Source organism: Schistocerca americana, chromosome 2 (genome assembly GCF_021461395.2).
Source record: "Schistocerca americana isolate TAMUIC-IGC-003095 chromosome 2, iqSchAmer2.1, whole genome shotgun sequence".
In the NCBI taxonomy this organism is placed as follows: Eukaryota; Metazoa; Arthropoda; class Insecta; order Orthoptera; family Acrididae; genus Schistocerca; species Schistocerca americana.
Window position 1 is genome coordinate 264764110 of NC_060120.1, and position 24906 is coordinate 264789015.

Below are 24906 nucleotides of genomic sequence, written 5' to 3' on the forward strand. Positions count from 1 at the left end.
TACATACTCTGCAAGACACCATACAGTTCATGGCAAAGGGTACCTCAAAGTACTATTAGTCATTCCATTTTCTCTTCCACCTGCAAATGGAGCATGGGAAACTGACTGTCTATATGTTTCCATACAAACCCTGATTCATGTTATCTTGTCCTTGCAGCCCTAGTACAAGATGTAATTTGGTGGCAGCAGGGTTGTTCTACAGTGTGTCATAAATGCCTGTTCTCTAAATTTTCTCGGTAGTGTATCATGGTAAGAATGTCATATCACCTCTGGTATTCCCATTTGAGTTCATAAAACATTTCCATAATACTTGCATGTCAACTGAACCAACCAGTAACATATCTAGCACCAGACCTCTGATTTGCTTTGGTGTCTTCCTTTAATCCAACTTGGTGGGGATCCTAACACTCTAACAGTACTCAAGAATGGGTTTCACAACTGTTCTGTGTACGGTCATCTTTATAGGTGAGCTACAGTTTCCTAGAATTCTCCTAATAAACCGAAGACAGACCTATTATATAATTTTGCATCAAGACACAAAGTTCCACTCTAAACCATAGATAGGGATGAATGACCTACAGGGAAATTATTTTTACTTCTAGTGTTGTAGTTGTAAACTGCACATTTCATCCTAAATTCACCTTTATCATTAACCGCAAATTCAGTCAGAAGTGTACCCATCTGCAGGTGGTCGTTCATGTCGGCACCAATGATGTGTGTCGCTATGGATCGGAGGAAACCCTCTCTGGCTTCCGGCGGCTATCTGATTTGGTGAAGACTGCCAGTCTCGCTAGTGGGATGAAAGCAGAGCTCACCATCTGCAGCATCGTCGACAGGACTGACTGCGGACCTTTGGTACAGAGCCGAGTGGAGGGTCTGAATCAGCGGCTGAGACGGTTCTGCGACCGTGTGGGCTGCAGATTCCTCGACTTGTGCCATAGGGTGGTGGGGTTTCGGGTTCCGCTGGATAGGTCAGGTGTCCACTACACCCAGCAGGCGGCTACACGGGTAGCAGGGGTTGTGTGGCATGGACTGGGCAGTTTTTTAGGTTAGATGGCCTTGGGCAAGTACAGAAAGGGCAACAGCCTCAAAGGGTACGGGGCAAAGTCAGGATATGCGGGGCCAAGCAGCAATCGGTATTGTACTTGTAAACTGTCGAAGCTGCATTGGTAAAGTATCAGACCTTCAAGCGCTGATAGAAAGCACCGAAGCTGAAATGGTTATAGGTACGGAAAGCTAGCTGAAGCCAGAGATAAATTCTGCCGAAATTTTTACAAAGGCACAGATGGTGTTTAGAAAGGATAGATTGCATGCAACTGGTGGTGGCGTGTTTGTCGCTGTTAGTAGTAGTTTATCCCGTAGCGAAATAGAAGTGGATAGTTCCTGTGAAATATTATGGGTGGAGGTTATACTAAACAACCGAGTTAGGTTAATAATTAGCTCCTTTTACAGACCTCCCGACTCAGCAGCATTAGTGGCAGAACAACTGAGAGAAAATCTGGAATACATTTCACTTAATTTTCCTCAGCATGTTATAGTCTTAGGTGGAGATTTCAATTTACCAGATATAGACTGGGACACTCAGATGTTTAGGACGGGTGGTAGGGACAGAGCATCGAGTGACATTATACTGAGTGCACTATCCGAACATTACCTCAAGCAATTAAACAGAGAACTGACTCGTGGAGACATCTTGGACCTACTGATGACAAACAGACCCAAACTTTTCGACTCTGTAAGCGCAGAACAGGGAATCAGTGATCATAAGGCCATTGCAGCATCCCTGAATATGAAAGTAAATAGGAATATAAAAAAAGGGAGGAAGGTTTATCTGTTTAGCAAGAGTAATAGGAGGCAGATTTCAGACTACCGAACAGATCAAAATGAAAATTTCTGTTCCGACACTGACAATGTTGAGTGTTTATGGAAAAAGTTCAAGGCAATTGTAAAATGCGTTTTAGACAGGTATGTACTGAGTAAAACTGTGAGGGACGGGAAAAACCCATCGTGGTTCAACAACAAAGTTAGGAAACTACTGCGAAAGCAAAGAGAGCTTCACTGCAAGTTTAAACGCAGCCAAAACCTCTCAGACAAACAGAAGCTAAATGATGTCAAAGTTATCGTCAGGAGGGGTATGTGTGAAGCGTTCAGTGAATTCGAAAGTAAAATTCTATGTACCGACTTGACAGAAAATCCTAGGAAGTTCTGGTCTTACGTTAAATCAGTAAGTGGATCGAAACAGCATATCCATACACTCTGGGATGATGAGGGCATTGAAATAGAGGATAACACGAGTAAAGCAGAAATACTAAACACCTTTTTCCAAAGCTGTTTCACAGAGGAAGACCACACTGCAGTTCATTCTCTAAATCCTCGCACAAACGAAAAAATGGTGGACATCAAAATAAGTGTCCAAGGAATAGAAAAGCATCTGAAATCACTCAACAGAGGAAAGTCCACTGGACCTGACGGGATACCAATTCGATTCTACACAGAGTACGCAAAAGAACTTGCCCCCCTTCTAACAGCCGTGTACCGCAAGTCTCTAGAGGAACGGAAGGTTCCAAATGATTGGAAAACAGCACAGGTAGTCCCAGTCTTCAAGAAGGGTTGTCGAGCAGATGCGCAAAACTATAGGCCTATATCTCTGACATCGATCTGTTGTAGAATTTTAGAACATGTTTTTTGCTCGCGTATCATGCCACTGTACTACTCTGTAGGCATCAACATGGATTTCGGAAACAGCGATCGTATAAGACCCAACTCGCTTTATTTGTTCATGAGATCCAGAAAATACTAGATACAGGCTGCCAGGTAGATGCCAATTTCCTTGACTTCCACAAGGCGTTTGATACAGTTCCGCACTGTCGCCTGATAAACAAAGTAAGAGCCTACAGAATATCAGACCAGCTGTGTGGCTGGATTGAAGAGTTTTTAGCAAACAGAACACAGTATGTTGTTCTCAATGGAGAGACGTCTACAGACGTTAAAGTAACTTCTGGTGTGCCACAGGGGAGTGTTATGGGAGCATTGCTTTTCACAATATACGAGGGCCGTTCAGAAAGTAACCTCCGGTTGATTTAAAAAAATACACCAAGTTAAATAAAAATATTTTAATATATACATCTTACAACTACATCTTTGCACTATTTTTCTACATAGTCTCCATAGCGATTGAGGCACTTATCGTATCTCTTCACAAGCTTTGAAATTCCTTCTGCATAAAAATCACCCGCTTGTGCCTGGAGCCAGCCTGTGACCGCATCTTTGAGCTCTTCGTCGTCATCAAACCGCTGTGACCCGAGCCATTTCTTCAAATGCATGAAGAGGTGATAATCACTTGGCGCCAGGTCTGGGCTGTAAGGTGGATGGTTGATAACGTCCCACTTGAAGGACTCAAGAAGGGCCGTTGTTCTGCGAGCAGAGTGAGAACGGGCGTTATCGTGCAAAAAAACGATACCGGAAGTCAGCATACCACGGCGTTTGTTCTGTATAGCCCGTCGTAACTTTTTTATTGTTTCACAGTACACGTCTTGATTAATGGTCGTACCACGTTCCATGAATTCAACCAACAACACCCCTTTGGCATCCCAAAACACCATTGCCATCAGTTTTCTGGCAGAAAAATCTTGCGAGGCTTTTCTTGGTTTGGTAGGCGAATTTGAATGTGTCCACATCTTTGATTGTTCTTTTGTCTCAAGGTTCACGTACTTAATCCAGGTTTCGTCACCGGTCACGATTCTGTTTAACAATGGTTCTCCTTCGTCCTCATAACGTGACAGAAAGTCTAATGCAGAGGCCATTCTTTGAGTTTTGTGGTGGTCGGTAAGAATTTTGGGCACCCATCGTGCACAGAACTTACAGTAACCCAATCTTGCTGTCACTATCTCATACAAGAGAGTCTTAGAAATCTGTGGAAAACCAGTAGACAACTCCGACATTGAGAAACGTCGATTTTCACGAACTTTTGCATCAACTGTCTGAACGAGTTCGTCAGTCACCAATGATGGTCTAGCACTCCTCTCTTCATCATGAACGTTTTCTCGTCCACTTTTAAATAAACGTATCCATTCACGGACAACTCCTTCACTCATAACTCTTGGTCCATACACGGCACAAAGCTCACGATGAATAGCTGCTGCAGAATATCCTTTGGCTGTAAAAAACCTTATGACAGCACGCACTTCACATTTGGCGGGGTTTTCTATTGCAGCACACATTTCAAACTGCCACAAAAACTAAACTAGCGCAAGTACGACGTTCACTCGACCACGGCTTGATGCCGACTGACCTGTTGAGTGCGTGAACGCACAGATGGCGTCGCTACTCCCCCCACAACCCGCACTGTGACCAATCGGAGGTTACTTTCTGAACCGCCCTCGTATATAAATGACCTAGTAGATAGTGTCGGAAGCTCCATGCGGCTTTTTGCGGATGATGCTGTAGTATACAGAGAAATTGCAGCATTAGAAAATTGTAGCGAAATGCAGGAAGATCTGCAGCAGGCAGACACTTGGTGCAGGGAGTGGCAACTGGCCCTTAAAATAGACAAATGTAATGTATTGCGAATACATAGAAAGAAGGATCCTTTATTGTATGATTATATGATAGCGGAACAAACACTGGCAGCAGTTACTTCTGTAAAATATCTGGGAGTATGCGAACGGAACGATTTGAAGTGTAATGATCATATAAAATTAATTGTTGGTAAGGCGGGTGCCAGGTTGAGATTCATTGGAAGAGTCCTTACAAAATGTAGTCCATCAACAAAGGAGGTGGCTTACAAAACACTCGTTCGACCTATACCTGAGTATTGCTCATCAGTGTGGGATCCGTATCAGGTTGGGTTGACAGAGGAGACACAGAAGATCCAAAGAAGAGCAGCGAGTTTCTTCACAGGGTTATTTGGTAAGCATGATAGCATTATGGAGATGTTTAGCTAACTCAAGTGGCAGACTCTGCAAGAGAGGCGCGCTCTGCATCATGGTGTAGCTTGCTGTCCAAGTTTCGAGAGGGTGCGTTTCTGGGTGAGGTATCAAATATATTGCTTCCCCCTACTTATACCTCCCGAGGAGATCACGAATGTAAAATTAGAGATATTCAAGCATGCACAGAGGCTTTCCGGTAGTTGTTCTTCCTGAAAACCATACGCGACTGGAACAGGAAAGGGAGGTAGTGACAGTGGCACGTTAAGTGCCCTCCATCACACACCATTGGGTGGCTTGCGGAGTATAAATGTAGATGTAGATGTAGATGTAGATGAAGTGTTCTATGTGCATCTTTAATAGCAAATTAAATATTATTGTGATTAAAATGATTTCTTTTGTATGTACTTATGGGGTATTTTTACAAGTCCCTGTCTGCAGTAAGTTGTAAATCAGTTGCATTCTCTGAATTTAACCCTCAAGTGGGTGCACCTATGGTAAGTGCGCCAACCACAAATAACACTGTTTTGTACCATTGAAATGTTGTGTAAAAGTTGGAAGCCCATACCCATTCCTTCATTACTGCTTCAGCTACCACATTGTTAAATTGTGCTGTCATACGTCCAAGTGAACAACAGTAATATAAAATAAACAGTGCACTGGCAAGAAAAACTTGCAATCCATGCAATAAAATGATCCAGATTTCGAGGTAGTGGTACAATCCCACAATGAGGCAGTTGTCAACAAGATAACTAGCAATCGAATAAGTGCTTGGCTATGATCTGATGCAACTGCGCTGTTTAATGCTTCACGTGTGTCATTATTGTGGGGTACCACTTGTACGCAGTGTCAGAGCGATACAATGAAAGTTGATTTTATTATTGTTTCACTAAACAGTGATTCAGCTCATATAATGTTATGCGGCGTCAGAGCAATACAATGAAAGGTTATTTTATTACTGTTTAATTAAACAGTGATTTAGCTCATATAATGTAAGTTCATTTTAATTAAACTAAGAGTAAAATGTGATTCTGCTCATACATGTTTACCTAGGTAACATTAGGACAGGTATTCTTCACATATGTGCAAAGTATGCCGCACGTACGCTCATGTTATAAAAAGAGGTACGCCCACTTGAGGGTCAAACAGTCACTGGGCAGGGTTGCCTAACAGCAGTTACTGATGGAGCTTCAGAAACTTTATCTATAAGAAGACGATGTAATATTCTGGTGGACACGACTACAACTGATACATAAGTAGCACTTTATGTTTTCACTGGAGCAGTGTTGAACAGAAAGCTAGTCTCTGTCTCAAATAGCTATCTGCTGGACATTTCAGTTAATACCAGGTACAAGTCACTGATTAATACTTGTCTCCTGTAAGGCCAAGTGTTAATAGTGAATTGGGTCAAGGGGACAGGGAGTTAGTAGTTCACAGAACGAATGACAGTAAGAGCATTCATCTATGATAGCAGTTGCAGCTCATATATAGTAAGAGTAGGGTCCTGAGGCGGGATTCTGAATGAATTTATAGGAACCTGTATGACTATAAGTATAATAAGGGGTAACTAGTCAGACACCCCACGTCAATGTGTTTAGAGATAAATAAATACATTTAAAGAAAATTATTTACCTGCTGCTTCAACAGCTCATTCCTGCCAAACCAATTCTTTTCCATCAGTCAGCTATGCCAAACCAAGCAACAAACAGGTCCTACTCCCTATCATCTCTTCTGCAACACCTGATTAGAGTAATTAAAACATCAAAACAAACTCAGTGTTCCAATTGTGCTATTCAGGCCTCACTAACTCTGTATTTGTGTGTTCCACCTGTGCCAGGACATGACAGTTGTTAGCTTTCAGATGAAAGATTCGTCCAAAAGCTAAGAATATTCTCTGTCTTTTCTGTTCCTACTGACAACTTTGTGCCTCAACTATTTGGTGAGTTGTTGTCGTTACTCCTTAAATTACTTACTCAGGGTGTATACGCGGACAAGGAAAAAAAATTCCCAGATTTTTCCCGGATTTCCCGGTTAAAAATACACTTTGTCCCGGATGAAAACACGCTTTTTCCGTATTATTAAGTGACCATATATTTTCCTTCGGAACTGTAAAACTTATCAATTCTTTGAATGGTTATGTGTTTATACACAGGTGTAGAATTTCCGGGCACTTTGGAAACTGAAACTCAGGGAAGAAAACACCTTTTGGAAAGATTTTAGATGAGCAGCAACATGTATGCTGCATATTTTCGTATTATGAAATTATAAATTCAAATTCAACCAAAGCCCCGCATGTTACTTTCTGAACCATTGTAATTGAGATTGCAATGCGCTTTTATAAGCCAGTTATAGCCCATGTCACGTGATCCCGCCAGCCAATGACAGCGGATATACACACCACAGGATACGTGATGTAGTCAGCCAATAGCAACATCACTGTTAAATAGTGCGGATACACAAACAAGAGAAGTTAATGTTTTAAATTAATATACACAGTGTTGCTACAAGGAAAGAAAAGCTTATTGGTCTCTAAGGTTTATGAGCTGCAAGAGAAGCTAAGCTTTCACATATAATGTAGATATTTTTTGCACGCGTTACACTTTAAGACATATCACACAGATGTGCCAGTGAAATTTTTGGCCGAGTCCAGTGACTTGTCCTCAAAGTTTTCCACAAATAAATTAGCTACCTCAGAGGAGAGAGCTTCCTGTAGCACTACATCAATTTGCTCATAATAACGACATGAATGTCTGATCTTTTGGGCTCGAAATACTCCTAAATGGCTCGTCATCATACGCTCTGTGATTCAAGAAATTCATCGTACATTCTCGCACATAGTTCAACTTGCATAAAATGAAATTTACTTTGAAAGTAATGCTTTTCAAAGCACCATCCGCAATATTTTCCCGCGCCCTGTTAGAAACAGGTTCGTTTCAGTAGTGAGAGAGCGCCAGATAACAGGCGTCACCGCACTTTGGCAGCTGCTATGACGCAGGAAGCCTGTATGTTCGTACGTGTAAAACATTAAAAGATCTTACACTACTTCATAAAAGACATCAGAGGATACTGCAAGAGCATCGAATTTTCGTGAACCATACTAAAATGGCACATTTAAAGTGCATACTTAAAGAGCACATTCTTATGTCCATATTACCAATGAAGTAGGCCTCGACCTAATATCAAGCTTTTCAGTGTGGATTTCGGGATGTAAATTTTCTTGAAGTACCAGTATGTATTAACTCATTTTTGATTCTTTATTATGGCATAATGCCATATGTACTTGAAGATGCAAACGTTCACTTGAAATGCAGAGAGCAGTTGAAATTAGGCAATAGTGTGGAGCTAAACACTTCGTTTCAAACACATTGACTGCCTCAGTGTAAAAGATTAATAAAAACCAAATTGTTTTAGCAAACCGACAAAAATAACTTCATTGTTCTACAAGGCGATTAATGCATGGCTGTCAGAAAAGTGGAAATAAAATGAAATCTGAAACCAACAACTTATATTAGCCTTCCATAATTAGGTGAATGTATTTTAATTCACTTGATAGCTCCCGGCCACAGAAATCCATTTTATTTTCATTTGATGTCAGAGCAGTAAATGAACAGGAAACAGCATAATCACTAAATGTAAACACGGGTCACATGGAGACTACACACTTCCCCACTATAACTCAGACTGCTCTGAGCATCAGTCCAGGATCTATGACATTTCCGAACCAGAGGTGCCTGATACATAAAACGTATATGTTCGAGGAAATTTGGTCTTAAGCATGCCAGAGTGCAATGCCACCTCTCTTCACACAGCATTCTTCTATCGCATGTCACTGTATTTCACTCCGTGGAATTGAAATGTGTATGTTTTGTACCGGATGCCATCAAACTATATTCAGGACAATGGAAATTAAAATGTCCTGTGGTGCCTCTCCTGCTCCCTTGTAATCAGGAGGACAAGAACTCTTCAGAAAATTTTCACTCTTTATTGCCTGTTACCTAATAACTTTCTGTTTTGGGTGACATAAAATTAAATATAGGATACATAAAACCAGTACAGACAATAGACAAACAATACAGTACACTTTTCTTCAATCCTTAGCTCCTAGCATTGTTTTCTCTCTAATCTTGCTATAGCTTTACATGGCGTGCTTTCCTTTCTGCGAAAGAATCTATTACCTCAAAGTTCGCCAAACGTTCTGCTACATGAAAAATTGAAATATTGTTGTCTAATACTGCGTAAGCTGTTAATACAAATAATACTCAAGACTGGTGTGGTTTCTCGATTTGATTGCGTCTATTTTGTCAATGTCTGCTACATAAAACAAAATAGGCCTTTCTAACACTGCAGAAATTGTAACACACACCAAATAAACGAGACTGTTTTGGCACAAATGATCATTTTTATAACACGACAGAATATATAATTCACAAAGGTCAACATAAAATGCCTATTAGGCCTACTACAAGCAAAAAGCTTTATGTTAGAAAACAGCTTCACATGTCATTCATAAGCGCCAGTTTCTCAAGCACGAGATCGAAAAGTACGGCATTTTTAAATGAATTTGGAATCGTCATATTCTTCCCTAATTTGTGTGATGTCCCCGTTTCTTCTCCTTCCTCGTTCCAACAAACAATCTCGTCATGACTAATTCTGGAACTATTCCTGCCTTTGTCAAAACTTCACTAACCCTGCCAGAATCACCGATTTAGTTATCCCTGATTATTCTCCGGTTAGGCGTTGTTATGTTACTACAAACCATTTTCCACTCTACTTCCAGAACAGAACTTAAGCGGCTGCTACACGGGGACTGTACAACTGGACCTAACTGGTGTAGCGACCTGGCCAAAAAATTTCTGACAAATTTTCATTTTCCTGGATACATCGAGAAGATAATATGTACCGTATTTACTCGAATCTAAGCCGCACCTGAAAAATGAGACTCGAAATCAAGGAAAAAAAAAATTTCCCAAATCTAAGCCGCACCTGAAATTTGAGACTCGAAATTCAAGGGGAGAGAAAAGTTTTAGGCCGCACCACCAAATTAAAACAAAGTTGGTCCATTGTAATATGAGACACAATTTAGGTCGAATGAATCACAATACAGCTACAGTAGTTTGGTTCGAGTCATAAGCTTAGCAGTTAAGCTTTACCAGGTAGCCATTGCTATGCGTCAGACACTCTGTCAGTATTTATATGGGTACCCTTTCTTTTTCACATGCTTCCTCTGGTTTGAATTGATTGCTTATTTTTCTTTGATCTGATAAGTGCTGTTCTCTTTGTTATAGGTGTTTATGTCACTCTAAGCTGAAAATGCATTATTTTAATGTGTCATGCATTGTTTGTCGCATTCTGATACTGTGTGTTTACGACCTGTCGCCACTCGCGGCATGGCTTGCTTTTGTGCACGCTACCGCCGCTTACAATTAAAAAACAAAAGAGAGGAATCGTCTCATTAGCGAAACAATAGCAAGAGACTGCTATTTCTTGTTGCTTACACTGCTGCTTTCTTTGATAATCATCAAGAAGCAAATAATAGACTGCGTATGATAGAAGATGTTATTAATGAGAGTTTAGCGACAATTTTTCCCCGTTTGAAAATCTTTGCAGAAGCCTCTTTAGTACATTACATTCTGCACAGAAATTAGAGTCATCTTAGATTTAAAAATCTAGTCAATTGTCGTGCTTCATTTCTGAATGTATCACTATTAGGCATACGAATATAAACATGACACGATATGTATATTCTTCCGCGCTTGCTATTGTCTCACTCTAGTTTTGTAGTTTATTAGACAGACAAGATTTAAATGAGATAGCAGCAAACACGAAACAATACATGGCAAAATGTTTATATTTGTATTATTCTTACGATGAAGAGAATACTGCATGTGATTCACAATACATGAAAGTTCCTATTAGCAATCATCTCACAGGTAGGAAAAAATTCAGGATGTAGAGTTGGCCATATTGACAAGCATCCCAAACAGTCTTGCCAGTCAGATTTTCGTAGTACATTGAAATGCTGCTACATTCAAAGATGAACAATACGGAATTTGTATTTACTGCTTCTGGATAATGTATGAAAATGTAGTGGTCGAAACTCAGGGCGGAGGAAAAAAGCTCATCTTTCACCTTTTTTTTTTAAATTTATTTACTGACGCAGAAGTTTCGGCGCCAGTATTATCTTTGTGCCTGCAAAGCATGCCTGTGTAGCACTACATATATTCGACGGCAGGACTTAGTTGTGGCGGCACCTACCAACATTTTTCAGAACTTCTGCTTACTTTGCACTCGATTCTAAGCCGCAGGCGGTTTTTTGGACTACAAAAACCGGAAAAAAAATGCGGCTTAGATTCGAGTAAATACGGTAATCTTTCTTACCTGTTATTCCTGTTAGTCGTTTATTTCCACTTAGGTAGTCTGAATCTATGGATTTCCCTAGTAATTATAACAACGCTGATCATTCGCAAACCAAATCAACAACATAATCAGACAGCGATTGGTGTTCACTCGTTCGGCTTTACTCCGCTCAGCTTGTATAGCCTGGTCCCCTTTTGCCTGCAGGAAAGATTATTTCTAGATGCGGCGAGGATTCCCCTGACAGAGACATCATGAACACTACGCACACATTCAAAAATCAACTTATTTATTTAACCATGGGAGCAAACTGCTGATGTCATCACTCCCTCAGCTTACACACTACTGAATTTAACTTAAACTAACTTACGCTAAGGGCAACAAACACACCCATGCCCGAGGGAGGATTCGAACCTCCAACGGTGGGAGCCGCGTGAACCGTGACAAGTCACCCTAGACCGCACGGCTACCCCGCGCAGTTTATGATTCATTCAGAAATCAACTTGCAGAGTGTGTTCAAAAACCAACAGGGATGCGCACCAAAATCATATGAGTAATCGATAGACCAACGTGCGCTGGATGCTAGGCGCTTGGTGAAACAAGGTTTTTTCTCCTCAAGAATATGAATTTGCGCCCCCCCCCCCCCTCCCCTTCCTTACTCATAGATGCGGGCCCGCTGTGCACGCGTGAATCTGGCAGCTTGGGCAAGACAGTAAAATTTTTCCCAGATGCATCTAGCTGCTTGCTGCGGCTGTTTACACAGCCAACAGCCCCATTTCTGTAGCCAGAAACGGGAGAAGGTACTACTCATACCGAGCGAGGTGACGCAGTGGTTAGCACACTGGACTCGCATTCGGGAGGACAACGGTTCAATCCCACATCTGGCCATCCTGATTTAGGTTTTCCGTGATTTCCCTAAATCCCTTCAGGCAAATGCCGGGATGGTTCCTTTGAAAGGGCACTGCCGACTTCCTTCCCCATCCTTCCCTAATCCGATGAGACCGATGACCTCACAGTTTGCTCTCTTCCCCCAAATCAACCCAACCCAACTACTCATACGCCACTCAACTGTGCATGCGCATGAGCACGCTTGTAACTGCTAAAACGAATCTAAACAGTTGTGACGTCATGCTCATCGGAGGCAATTTGTTGTTATGAAGCATTGCATAGCCTTCCTAAAGCCTTTGACACATTTTGCTGTTGGCAAACGCTTGTATGAGCACTGTGTTTTGTTGTTGTATATGCCACATTTCCTTTGTGATTTATGTTTCCTTTTTTTTTTTTTTTTTTTTTTCCCCCCCCCCCCCCCCCCCCCCCCCCTCGTTCACGTTTTATTGTTGCAGTATTATTCTGCAGTAGCGGGATACAGTAATATCCTTTGTTAGAGTATCGATTCATACCAGTCAAAATTACAAAAATTTTAACTGAAAACTAAAACAACAAAAAATTCCTGGAATTCTAAAAAATTTCCGGGTTTTTCCCGGTTTTCTCCCGGATGAAAAAATTCCCAGGTTTTTCCCGGATCTCCCTGGTTGTATACACCCTGTTACTAAATTAATGGTACTTATCAATGCCCATTATATATACATACAAATTTCAAGCACTAACTGCTTGTCTCTTTGACAGTGCCCCTACTAGAAATTAGCAAAATTCATCTGTCAGGTCTCGATTCAAATAACTCTACTGTCCATGAGAGACAAAATTCTGGATTCAAGTCTTGCCCTGGTGTAAAGACAAATATTGAATCTGTCACGAATTTTAGGGTTTATAATTTAAACAACAACTAACCAAAAGTATGGTTCAAAAATGTTTGTTTAAATCAAACCATTACCTGTTTTGGATTTATTACAAATCCATCTTCAGACTCTTACAGATTTCCTTACTTTCCTGCTGGGGCCTTACTTTGTACATGTTTGATGCACTGACAAGGCAACATTCCCAGGTGTAAATAAACAATCTTCACAACACTTGGTAGGTATGTACAGGGGTGGAAATAATGCAATAAGTATGTTTTCATTTTTCCCCAATTTTACTTTTAAGGGGTAAAACACACCTCGAAAGGTAATTTGGCATATTAGGTTTAGAGGGAATATCTTCAGAACTATGATATATAAAAAATGTATTTCATATAAAAGTTGACTTATAATTAACATTCTTGAAAATTGTATACTCAACTTCTGTAATAATCTGGAAGCTTCCACACTGCATCCATCCATGTCTAATAAAGGTGGTTTCCAAAATATTATTCTGTTAAAATAAGGTGTACACATTGTGCTGGCAGAGTATTTTGATTGCACCTAATTAAAGTACCTAAACATTCATTATTATACTAATATTTGTTTTTTTATGTTTTAAATTGTTATTTTGCATTTTAAATTCATTTTTTCCTTTTTAAGTTTACTGTTTCACATATGTGTGTTACGTTGACTGGAAATAATAAGTAATTCATTAACATTGTTCGAATTTATGATTATCTGTCAAAAAAAAATGCTTAAAACTTAACTTTTTTTATGCTATGCACATAAAATGAATGAAACTTCTTCACGTAATACACATGATGGACAGCATGACCTAAAACAAAATTCAGAAGGCTTCTCAAATTGTGGCAGGCAATCGAATAAATATTCTGAAGTGTACCAGGTATATTTCACTATATCTGAAGACCTTGATGAAGAGAACTGATTATATACTAGTCACTGCAGCTTGATTATACTGTTTCTCAAGTGGAGACTGACATCATAATCATTCAGCAGAAATAGATGTGACAACCTTCTCACAATGTTCTTCTAACATCAAAAGCCCTGTGTGTCCAACAGCTGTACCTGTCCCATTGACTAGTTCCTTTTCCCTGCTATGGTGCTCAAAACATTTCTTTTTTCATAAACTTATGGAAAGTTTGGACTAAGAATTCAACAGTCTCTTTCTGAACCCCAAGTGTTCTTGTGATGGCATCAGAATCTGGCAAACTAACGACTGATTACATCAAAAGATACTTGAAATAGTTTTATTTCACAGTGCAGGAGAAAAATCTGTACAACCGTGAGATTCTTCGTGTTGTCAATATGAAAGAACAATTTTGAGCTTCCTACCTGAGGACAATGAACTTGTTCATCTGGTGATCCCAAAAGGCTCGATAGGGCAGATACAGCCACTGGGTGTACATGGCTTTGACGTTGAAGAACTTTGTGAAATTTCACACCTAGTTCTACTAACATGATTATAATGTCAAATACTATTTGAGAAACAACTTAATCAAGCTGCAATGACAAGTATACAATCAATTCTGTTCGTTGGGGTTTTCCAGTTTCCTGAAATGTGCCTGATACAATTCAGGATATTTAGAGGGTCGCCAGCCACACAATTTGAGAAGTCTGCTGAATTGTGTTTTATGTCATGTTGACTGTCATGTGTATTATGTGTGGAGAAAAAAACCTTACATATTAAGCATTTCTTTACAGATAATCATTATAGAAATGATTTTGTATTGTGGTAATGAGTTACTTTCAATCATGTAAAAGAGAGAGAAATTTTAAAACATAAAACAATGTAAAACATAAAACAAAAATAAGTTATACAAATAATTAGAACATTAATGAATGTTTAGATATTTTAATTAGGTATGTTTAAAATACTGCAACACCACATTGTGTACAGTTTATTTTCACAAAATGATATATTAGGAAACAGCTTTATTACACAGGGATCTACATGCCATGAAAAATTATTTAATTTCTGCTGTAACAAAAGTTTCGAATTTTCAAAATTAATTAATGGTGATGCAGGTATTTTGCAAAATTTTACACCACTACAAAAGATGATTATACAGTTTTCAAGAATGTTAATTACATTTCAACTTTTATATGAAACATATTTTTTTATATATCATGATTTTGAAGGTATTCTCTCTGAAATCAATATGGTAAATTACCTTTCAGCCTGTGTTTTACTCCATAAAAGTGAAATTGGCATAAAAGAAAAAATAGGTACTCATTATTTTGGCCCCCCTACATACCCGCAAAGTTTCATCAAGATTGTTTATTTACGTCTGAAGTTGTTCCCTTGTGAAATAAACAAAAAGTTTTTCATTCACTATTCAGTAAACTAACTTTTTTTTTTTTTTTTCGTATTTGATCTTCACAGAAACACTCATGAAAGGATTTTACAATTAATCAAGCATGACATGTGGTGAAAACTTATGTGAAAAACACACACACACACACACACACACACACACACACTTGGACGTCACCAGTCTTCAATGGCTTCTTTAACTTCCATTACTCAATTTCACCTAGTCTATCCTCACTCTCTTTTTTTCAAGGGGATGCCACTCTATTACTCTGCTGGGCCACATTCTTTTAATGTGTCCATGCCACCTCAGTCATGCCACTCTATTACTCTGCTGGGCCACATTCTTTTAATGTGTCCATGCCACCTCAGTCATTTTGTTTCAATTGTCTCGACAATGCCACTTATAATGCCCATTCTCACTCTTATTTCTTGATTCCTTTTCCAATCTCTTCTTGTTCCTCCACAATAGTGTGTCTGACACTGGTCCCATGCCGGAGCACCATTTTGTTCTTCAAGTGGATAGGGCATGTTGTACCCAAATCTTAAAGAGTAACTCCCTGACACAATAAAACTGTGTGTTGGAGTGAGAGTGTAACTCAGAAACTCGCCTTTCGTAGGCAATGGCCTTATTGACCGGGCTGTCTAGGCACATATCACAACCTGTTCACTAAGTTGCAAACAGATTGTGGTCTCAAGTTCCTGAAGTTGAGCCGATGAGGTTACCTCTTCCTCCTCTCTCTTTTGTTTTTTTAGAGGGTGTGGGTTGGGGTAGGGGAGAGTGGATGGGTGGTCAATTGAGGATCATGTACCGATTTCAAATACTCTTCTAGTACTCTTTCATTGCACTTTGTTGTTTTTTCCTGTCTTCTGGCCACTTCATACTAGTTCTTTTCACTCTTCTACCTTGGAAACCTTCAATATTCAATACTTTTCCCCTAAAAACAAACATCTGTGCATTCTTTCTTCGGCTTTTATATTTTTCTTTCTAAATCATTTTTTTACTTCATGGCTGCAGCTTCTTTCTGATTTCTTATCCCACAAATATTTGAAGATCTTCTTGGTTAATCTATTGCCTTGTATTTGATATAGATGAAAAAAACAAAACAAAAAAAATCTTCTTTTTTGCATTATTTATGATATGTATTCCACATTTTCATCGTCACTATATAAGTTCCACCCTTCCCAAGTTTTTCGCAGGACTAATATTTTCCTAATAATTTTGCCTTTCTAGTATTTCTAATTTATCTACATTATGGTTATACACAAGACATTCACTTGTGTATAGACATTCTGGTTTCACAACAGCACTGTAACAGCTTATTTTCGCATTTTCATCATTCATGATAAATGATTGCATCCTTAAACATTCAGTGAACTACATCTATCTTCTTCTAACTTCTGGTCTATAAGTATATAAATAAAAGTCACCCACTATGGTCTCCGTCTGTATGTTACACTAATCTCAAGAACTACTCTGGATTTTGATACAGTTTTCACTAACAGATAGACAAGTCATGAGAAAGGTTTATGAATGTATTTTATAAATTTTTCATGCAAATTGGCTGAACTATGATGACTTTAAGTCCCTCGCCATTGTGAAAATGATGCCACTACCAACTACTGATGAACAGCAGAGCTCCTTGGAACCACATACAACGACCCCACTGTAAGGATGAGCTGGTGCGAGTTATCACTATCAGGAGGCTGGCGTAAGATACTGCCGACTTTCTAAAGAACAGATTTAATTACAACTATGGCAGGCAAGTCATCTGGCGAAAGATACTTAGTGGTATTCATGTGAAGTGGATGTAGGGCGCTTGTTTAACTATAAATGATATCAACACTAAAATCTTCAGCTAAATTTAAGCTGTCCTTGACTTGCAAGTTGTCTTGAACAAAACAATGATAGAATGGTCATTTTATTCTGGTCTTACTCACCTACACATTTGTAGGGGACCCGAACTATTTGAAACAGTTAACGCAGAACAGGGAATCAGCGATCATAAAGCGGTTACGGCATCGATGATTTCAACCGTAAACAGAAATATTAAAAAAGGTAGGAAGATTTTTCTGTTTAGCAAAAGTGACAAAAAGCACATTACAGAGTACCTGGCGGCTCAACACAAAAGTTTTGTCTCAAGTACAGATAGTGTTGAGGATCAGTGGACAAAGTTCAGAACCATCATACAATATGCGTTAGATGAGTATGTGCCAAGCAAGATTGTAAGAGATGGAAAAGAGCCACCGTGGTACAACAACCAAGTTAGAAAACTGCTGTGGAAGCAAAGGGACCTTCACAGCAAACATAAACATAGCCAAAGCCTTGCAGACAAACAAAAGTTACGTGAAGTGAAATGTAGTGTGAGGAGGGCTATACGAGAGGCGTCCAATGAATTCGAAAGTAAAGTTCTATGTACTGACTTGGCAGAAAATCCTAAGAAATTCTGGTCTTATGTCAAAGCGGTAGGTGGATCAAAACACTCTGTGACCAAAATGGTACTGAAACAGAGGATGACAGACTAAAGGCCGAAATACTAAATGTCTTTTTCAAAGCTGTTTCACAGAGGAAGACTGCACTATAGTTCCTTCTCTAGATTGTCGCACAGATGACAAAACGGTAGATATCGAAATAGACGACAGAGGGATAGAGAAACAATTAAAATTGCTCAAAAGAGGAAAGGCCGCTGGACCTGTTGGGATACCAGTTCGATTTTACACAGAGTACGCGAAGGAACTTGCCCCCCTTCTTGCAGCAGTGTACCGTAGGTCTCTAGAAGAGCGTAGCATTCCAAAGGATTGGAAAAGGGCACAGGTCACCCCCGTTTTCAAGAAGGGACGACGAACAGATGTGCAGAACTATAGACCTATATCTCTAACGTCGATCAGTTGTAGAATTTTGGAACACGTATTGTGTTCGATTATAATGACTTTCCTGGAGACTAGAAATCTACTCTGTAGGAATCAGCATGGGTTCAGAAAAAGACGGTCGTGTGAAACCCAGCTCGCGATATTCGTCCACGAGACTCAGAGGGCCATAGACACGGGTTCACAGGTAGATGCCGTGTTTCTTGACTTCCGCAAGGCGTTCGATACAGTTCCCCACAGTCGTTTAATGAACAAAGTAAGAGCATATGGACTATCAGACCAATTGTGTGATTGGATTGAGGAGTTCCTAGATAACAGGACGCAGCATGTCATTCTCAATGGAGAGAAGTCTTCCGAAGTAAGAGTGATTTCAGGTGTGCCGCAGGGGAGTGTCATGGGACCGTTGCTGTTCACAATATACATAAATGACCTGGTGGATGACATCGGAAGTTCACTGAGGTTTTTTGCAGATGATGCTGTGGTGTATCGAGAGGTTGTAACAATGGAAAATTGTACTGAAATGCAGGAGGATCTGCAGCGAATTGACACATGGTGCAGAGAATGGCAATTGAATCTCAATGTAGACAAGTGTAATGTGCTGCGAATACATAGAAAGATAGATCTATTATCATTTAGCTACAAAATAGCAGGTCAGCAACTGGAAGCAGTTAATTCCATAAATTATCTGGGAGTACGCATTAGGAGTGATTTAAAATGGAATGATCATATAAAGTTGATCGTCGGTAAAGCAGATGCCAGACTGAGATTCATTGGAAGAATCCTAAGGAAATGCAATCCGAAAACAAAGGAAGTAGGTTACAGTACGCTTGTTCGCCCACTGCTTGAATACTGCTCATCGGTGTGGGATCCGTACCAGATAGGGTTGATAGAAGAGATAGAGAAGATCCAACGGAGAGCAGCGCGCTTCGTTACATGATCATTTAGTAATCGCGAAAGTGTTACGGAGAAGATAGATAAACTCCAATGGAAGACTATGCAGGAGAGACGCTCAGTAGCTCGGTACGGGCTTTTGTTAACATACCTTCGAGAACATACCATCACCGAAGAGTCAAGCAGTATATTGCTCCCTCCTACGTATATCTCGCAAAGAGACAATGAGGATAAAATCAGAGAAATTAGAGCCCACACAGAAGCATACAGACAATCCTGCTTTCCACGAACAATACGAGACTGGAATAGAAGGGAGAACCGATAGAGGTACTCAGGGTACCCTCCGCCACACACCGTCAGGTGGCTTGCAGAGTATGGATGTAGATGTAGAATTTCAATATGGGCTCCAGAAAAATGTGAAGGTCAACCTGTTTCCAGGAAGGGTTGTTGAACAGATGCATACAGTTACAAACCTATACTGCTGGTATCAGTCTGTGGCAGAATTTTGGAACATGTTTCATGCTCAATTATTATGAGATTTCTAGAGACTGAAAATCTCCTCTGAAGTAATCAACTTGGATTCCAAAAATGAATGTGGGAGACCAAGCTCAGTTTGTTTGTTCATCAGGACCAGACAGCAGTGTATATTGGCACCCTAGGTTGATGCCTCGTTCCTTGACTTCAGAAAGGTGTTCAACACAGTTCCTCACCACAGCCAAATGAATGAAATACGAGTGTAGAGAATACAGAGCACCCGATGAGTTCCTAGCAAACAGACCAAAGCATCTCATTTTTATTGGAGAAAAAACTTCATATGTGAAAATAACTTTGGGTTCACTCCAAGAGAGTGTTATAGGACCTTTACTTCTTACAATATAATACATGAAAGACCTAGTGGATAGCATTAGAAGTTCTGTGAGGGTTCCCGTGGATGATACAGTTACATACAAAGAATTGTAGCAAACTATAGCAAGACCTACAGAGGATCAGCACTTGGTTCAAGGACTGGCAGTTGTCCCTCAACATAAGTAATCACAACATATTGCACATAAATAGGCAGAAACGCTCATTATTGTATGATTACATGACTGCAGAATGATCACTTGCAGCAGTCACATCCATTAAATATCTAGTAGAATGCATATGGAGAAGTTTAAAGCAAAATGACCACATAATACTAACTGCAGGTAAGATTATACCAGACTGACATTTACTGGAAGAGCCCTCAGGAAGTTTGGTTCATCCACAAAGGAGTTACCTAACAAAAACCTCATTCGATCAATACTTGAACACTGCTTGTCAGTCTGGGATCCAAACAGATAGAGTCAACAGAGGAAGTAGAGAAGTTTCAAAGAAGAGCAGTGCATTTTGTTACAGGTTGATTAAGTGGCATAGAAATGCACAACCAGCTCTAGTGGCAGATATACTGTAAGTGAGAGATTCTGCATCACAGTGTGCTTTACTGTTAAAATTCTGAGTGTGTATGCTCCTAGAAGAGTCAACAAATATATCTCTTCCTCCTTCGTATATCTGCAAAAAGACCGTGAAGGTAAAAGTAGAGAGATTTTAGCTCACATGGAGGCTTGCCAACAATCATTCTTCCCACAGACCATTTGCAGATGTAAAAGGAAAGATGGGAAGTGGGACTGGTGCTAAAGTACTCTCCACTAAGTTGATTTGAGGAGTGTAAGTATTCAAATACGTGTCTGTATGTGTGGATGGATATGTGCGTGTGTGCGAGTGTATACCTGTCCTTTTTTCCCCCTAAGGTAAGTCTTTCCGCTCCCGGGATTGGAATGACTCCTTACCCTCTCCCTTAAAACCCACTTCCTTTCGTCTTCCCCTCTCCTTCCCTCTTTCCTGATGAGGCAACAGTTTGTTGCGAAAGCTTGAATTTTGTGTGTATGTTTGTGTTTGTTTGTGTGTCTATCGACCTGCCAGCGCTTTTGTTCGGTAAGTCACCTCATCTTTGTTTTTATATATAATATACAAAACAATATGATATGATACACATACCATTACCAGAGAATAGCTATGCCACCTAAAATATAACATCTTTAATTCTAAGTTCAAATTGAGATATTTAGTTCACTAGCAGTGTCCAATAACTGGGTCGATAGTAAATAAAAAGTTTATTAATTTTGCAGTATTGCAGTATTACTGCTAAATTTCCTCTACTTCGTTTAATAAGCTCCTAATCGGAATTTCAATTCTTTGATTAAGTTTATTAGTTTTAACAAAGATGAAAAATAAGTCTGCCTTACAACTCACAGGAAATGTCTTGTTGCAGAACTCACACTGGAACAGGCCAGTGTGCAAGCGTTTGTGCAGAGTAAGATCCCAACGCTGGAAAAATTTCTTTTCACACTGATCACACTCATATGGCCGCTCTTGCCTGTGCACAGCCATGTGTTCATTCAACTTCGCTCGTCGTTTGAACGTCCTTTCACACATTTCACAACGAAACTTCCCACCACGTGATGAGGCATTTTCATTGTCTTCACTGTCAGTCTCTTTGTACCTACAACAGGAATAAAGGAATAAAAATGATAACAAGTTGAAAAGTTTCTTTTACGGACTTAAGTTCTATCAATATCAGTTAAATCAAACCTAAAAAAGGTGGCGCCTAAGGAAATAGAACTGGCAGCTTAAGGCAATTGTTGCAAAATGTAAAATGACTTTCAGTAACATCAACAACCATGTGATATCTGGTAGTCAACTCACAATTATAAAGAACTGCATTACAAGACATATATCCAGAAATTGATCTCTGACACTGTTCTTTCATCAGTGACAGGTCATGCCTCTCATATTTTCATACATACGACAGTAAAATCATGTGAGCAATTGTCAGAACACGGAGGAGATGTAGTGTATCTTAGAGAATGCTGATTAGTTTCATGTCCCATTGATCTTTACATGATAAATCTTAATGATGTGGAATGAGTCATAATATACATATGTGAGTTAAGTAACTCCTACCCACCACATTTTACACATTAATATGACAGAAATTCTTCTATGGAACAAGAGCTGTCAAGGAGAAATGTTTTCGGTTTGTTTTCAAATTTTACTTTGCTTTCTGTCAGACATTTTATATCACTAGGTAAGTTGTCAAAAATTTTGGTTCCAGAATTATACAATGCTTCTTACACCCAAGACAAACTTATTGTGGTGTCACGAATGTCATTTTTCTCCTGGTATTGTAATTACGTATGCCACTGTTCCTTTTAAGCTGCATTGGATTATTTACAACAAATTTTATGAGGAATAAATATACTGTGAAGCAGTAGTCGAAGTGCCTAACTCCTTAAGCAGATGACTACAAGATATTGTAGATGTGTAGCACATATTATTCTTACAGTACATTTTGCAGCAATGAAGACTTTCTTTCTTAATCCCAGGTTATTATGCTTTTCAGTATCTTTGTTTATAACAGTCCTTAATTACGCTGACACAGGAACTTGGTTTTTGCTCTATACCATGCACAAGCAGTGTGTGTGGACAATGTTTTGTAAACTTTAACCCAATTGAATAAAAAAAAATTTGCAGTAAACATTTTAATAGCTATTTTTCTTAATTGATACTGAATAATTGTGAATTAGGTACTTACTCAATTACGGGTGTGAGTGCCATTGCTGTAGCTAAGGTCTGATCCTCTTCTTCAATAAAGAATATCTCAGTAGCACCATTCTGAAATTTTGTAGAACCTACGGCAGATGTTGTGGGAGACCTCGTAACTGGGACAGCAGCTGTTGCAATGAAAACAGTATGTGGATCGGCTATAGATGAGGCAGCAACTGATGAGGTATTATGTACAGAAACAGGTGCCGAAGGTGGAGGTAAGGGAGCAGGAATACTACTTGGTGCAACAAGGCTTATGGTGGAAAAATTAGTTCTGCAGGCACTATTTGCAACTGTGGAGGTCTGTACAGAGCACACTGGCTGCGCTGGGGTGGCAGACTGTAGGGCAGGAAGTGAATCAGTGGCTGCTGGACATGGATTTACTGCCTCGCTTTGAGGCACACTGGAACGTGCCTGCAGAGGTTCTACAGTAGTTTCTTGTTGGGGTCTCGGAAGCAACAAGATTTCTGTAAGCAGTGCACTTTCTGTAACTGGAAATGTGTCTGTGATAGATGTAGGCAGAGTTGCAGCACTGCCATGGTTTAAAGGAGACACAGTACCCGAGGCAGCAGCTGTGTCTTCAGGTTGATCCATAGACACAGGTAGAGCAGTAATACTACTGGGCATTAAGTGTGTTGAGGTTACAGTTTCTGACTCTGACGCGACAGTGCACACACCACTGGAAATGTCTTGTTTCTCTCCTGATAATTCTGCCAAAATATCACACTGAGTGTCAGCATGTACTGTACGTGATACGAGCGTAGATGCAATACCAGAAACCTCTGGAGAATTGTTTCTGGGAAGCTGACAGGTACTACTATGTGTTTCAGCTTCCAAGTCAATGGAAACACTTGAAGGGCAGTTATTTGTAACACTGGAAATGGTAGGACACTGAGAGCCAGAAATCTGTGTAGGCAAGCTTACAGATATGTCAGCAGGCATGACCCCTGGTGTACTTCCAGAAACTGAGTCTGATACACCGACAGCAAGGCAAAGGTCATCGGATGTGTTTGTGCTGAGATCGTCTCCCAGTTCATCTGTCATATTAACAGATGAACTGGCAGCTAACACAGAGGCTTCAATGTTGGGCACTTCTTGACTCTCATCACAGTTCATAGCAGACACAGCTTCTGATGAGGTAGGTATTTCAATGGGTAGTTCGGAAGGAATACTGGACATCATTTGTGTGCTAATGCTATCTGGTACTATTGATGTTGCATTGCCAGTTTCTGGGATAGCACTCACTAAAGATGAACATGGGGCAGTATCACAGGTAGATGCACTATGTACAGACTGGGGATGCAAAGTATCAGAAGATACAGAAGCAACTCTGTCACTCGACAAATCCACTTTGGTCGGTTGATCGTCTCTCTGTGCACTGGACACATCTTTGAACAGTGTCCTTTCTGTTTGCACTAAGTCCACAAGACCTTCACTTTTTGAGACAGACGTCATTGGCTGAGTGGCATATAGGTGTGCTGGTCCAGCAGCTGAAACACCATCTTTGCCCGACGAGAAAGTGAGCACCTGAACCTGCGTTAGGCTTGGGCGTCCGTCAGAACAGTTGAACATATTGGTTTTGGCTGGACAGACACTTTGACTGTTTGCAGTAAATGGAGAGGCAAATGTTTTCCCATTGCTCGAAATGTGTTGCATATTCATGTCATACATCACAGAAGTCTGCTGGTTATTTTCTGCACAATTGTGGAGTGGAACCTTGCCCATAGCATTCTGTATGTGGTAGCGAGGTGCCCCAAATGACAGCTGCTGTGTTGTCTGCTCACAATTACTGCTTAGTTCCACCATAACAAGGATGTGTTCTTCGTGACCTCCTACACTCCCATCAACCTGCAAAAAAGTGATGCTTTGCTAGAAGAATTAATTTTATTATTTATACAGAAATAAGCTCTTTGCTGATCTCTCTTTCAGCAAACACTTTTGACACTGTGCTAGTGGCAATTCAGAGCAGTTTCACTTTTATGGATCACACCTGCATACCTTTCAAGCATAAATGCATTTATTTAGAAGCAACTATACTGATAATGAGTATTAACTGCCTGCTGCAAAGAAAAAAAGTTGTAATTTGATTAACAGGGGAGTTAAGCATAAATCAGACAATTGTTTGTACAGAGTGGGAAAAAATGCTCGTATATAAAAATGTGATTATTTTATAGTT

The 24906-nt window shown here is 39.9% G+C and overlaps 1 protein-coding gene across 2 annotated transcripts in view; it reads right to left on the reverse strand.

Moving 5' to 3' along the window:
• LOC124595968 (B-cell lymphoma 6 protein-like) overlaps window positions 1–24906 on the reverse strand; it is a 105959-nt gene that overhangs the window by 31863 nt on the left and 49190 nt on the right. For both annotated transcript variants that reach the window (XM_047134905.1, XM_047134906.1), the window contains exons 4-5: window positions 22720–24578; window positions 21378–21627 (exon numbers count right to left, since the gene is read on the reverse strand). In XM_047134905.1, coding sequence (XP_046990861.1) covers window positions 21378–21627; window positions 22720–24578 — 2109 coding nt within the window. The remainder of the gene's footprint in view (window positions 1–21377; window positions 21628–22719; window positions 24579–24906) is intronic.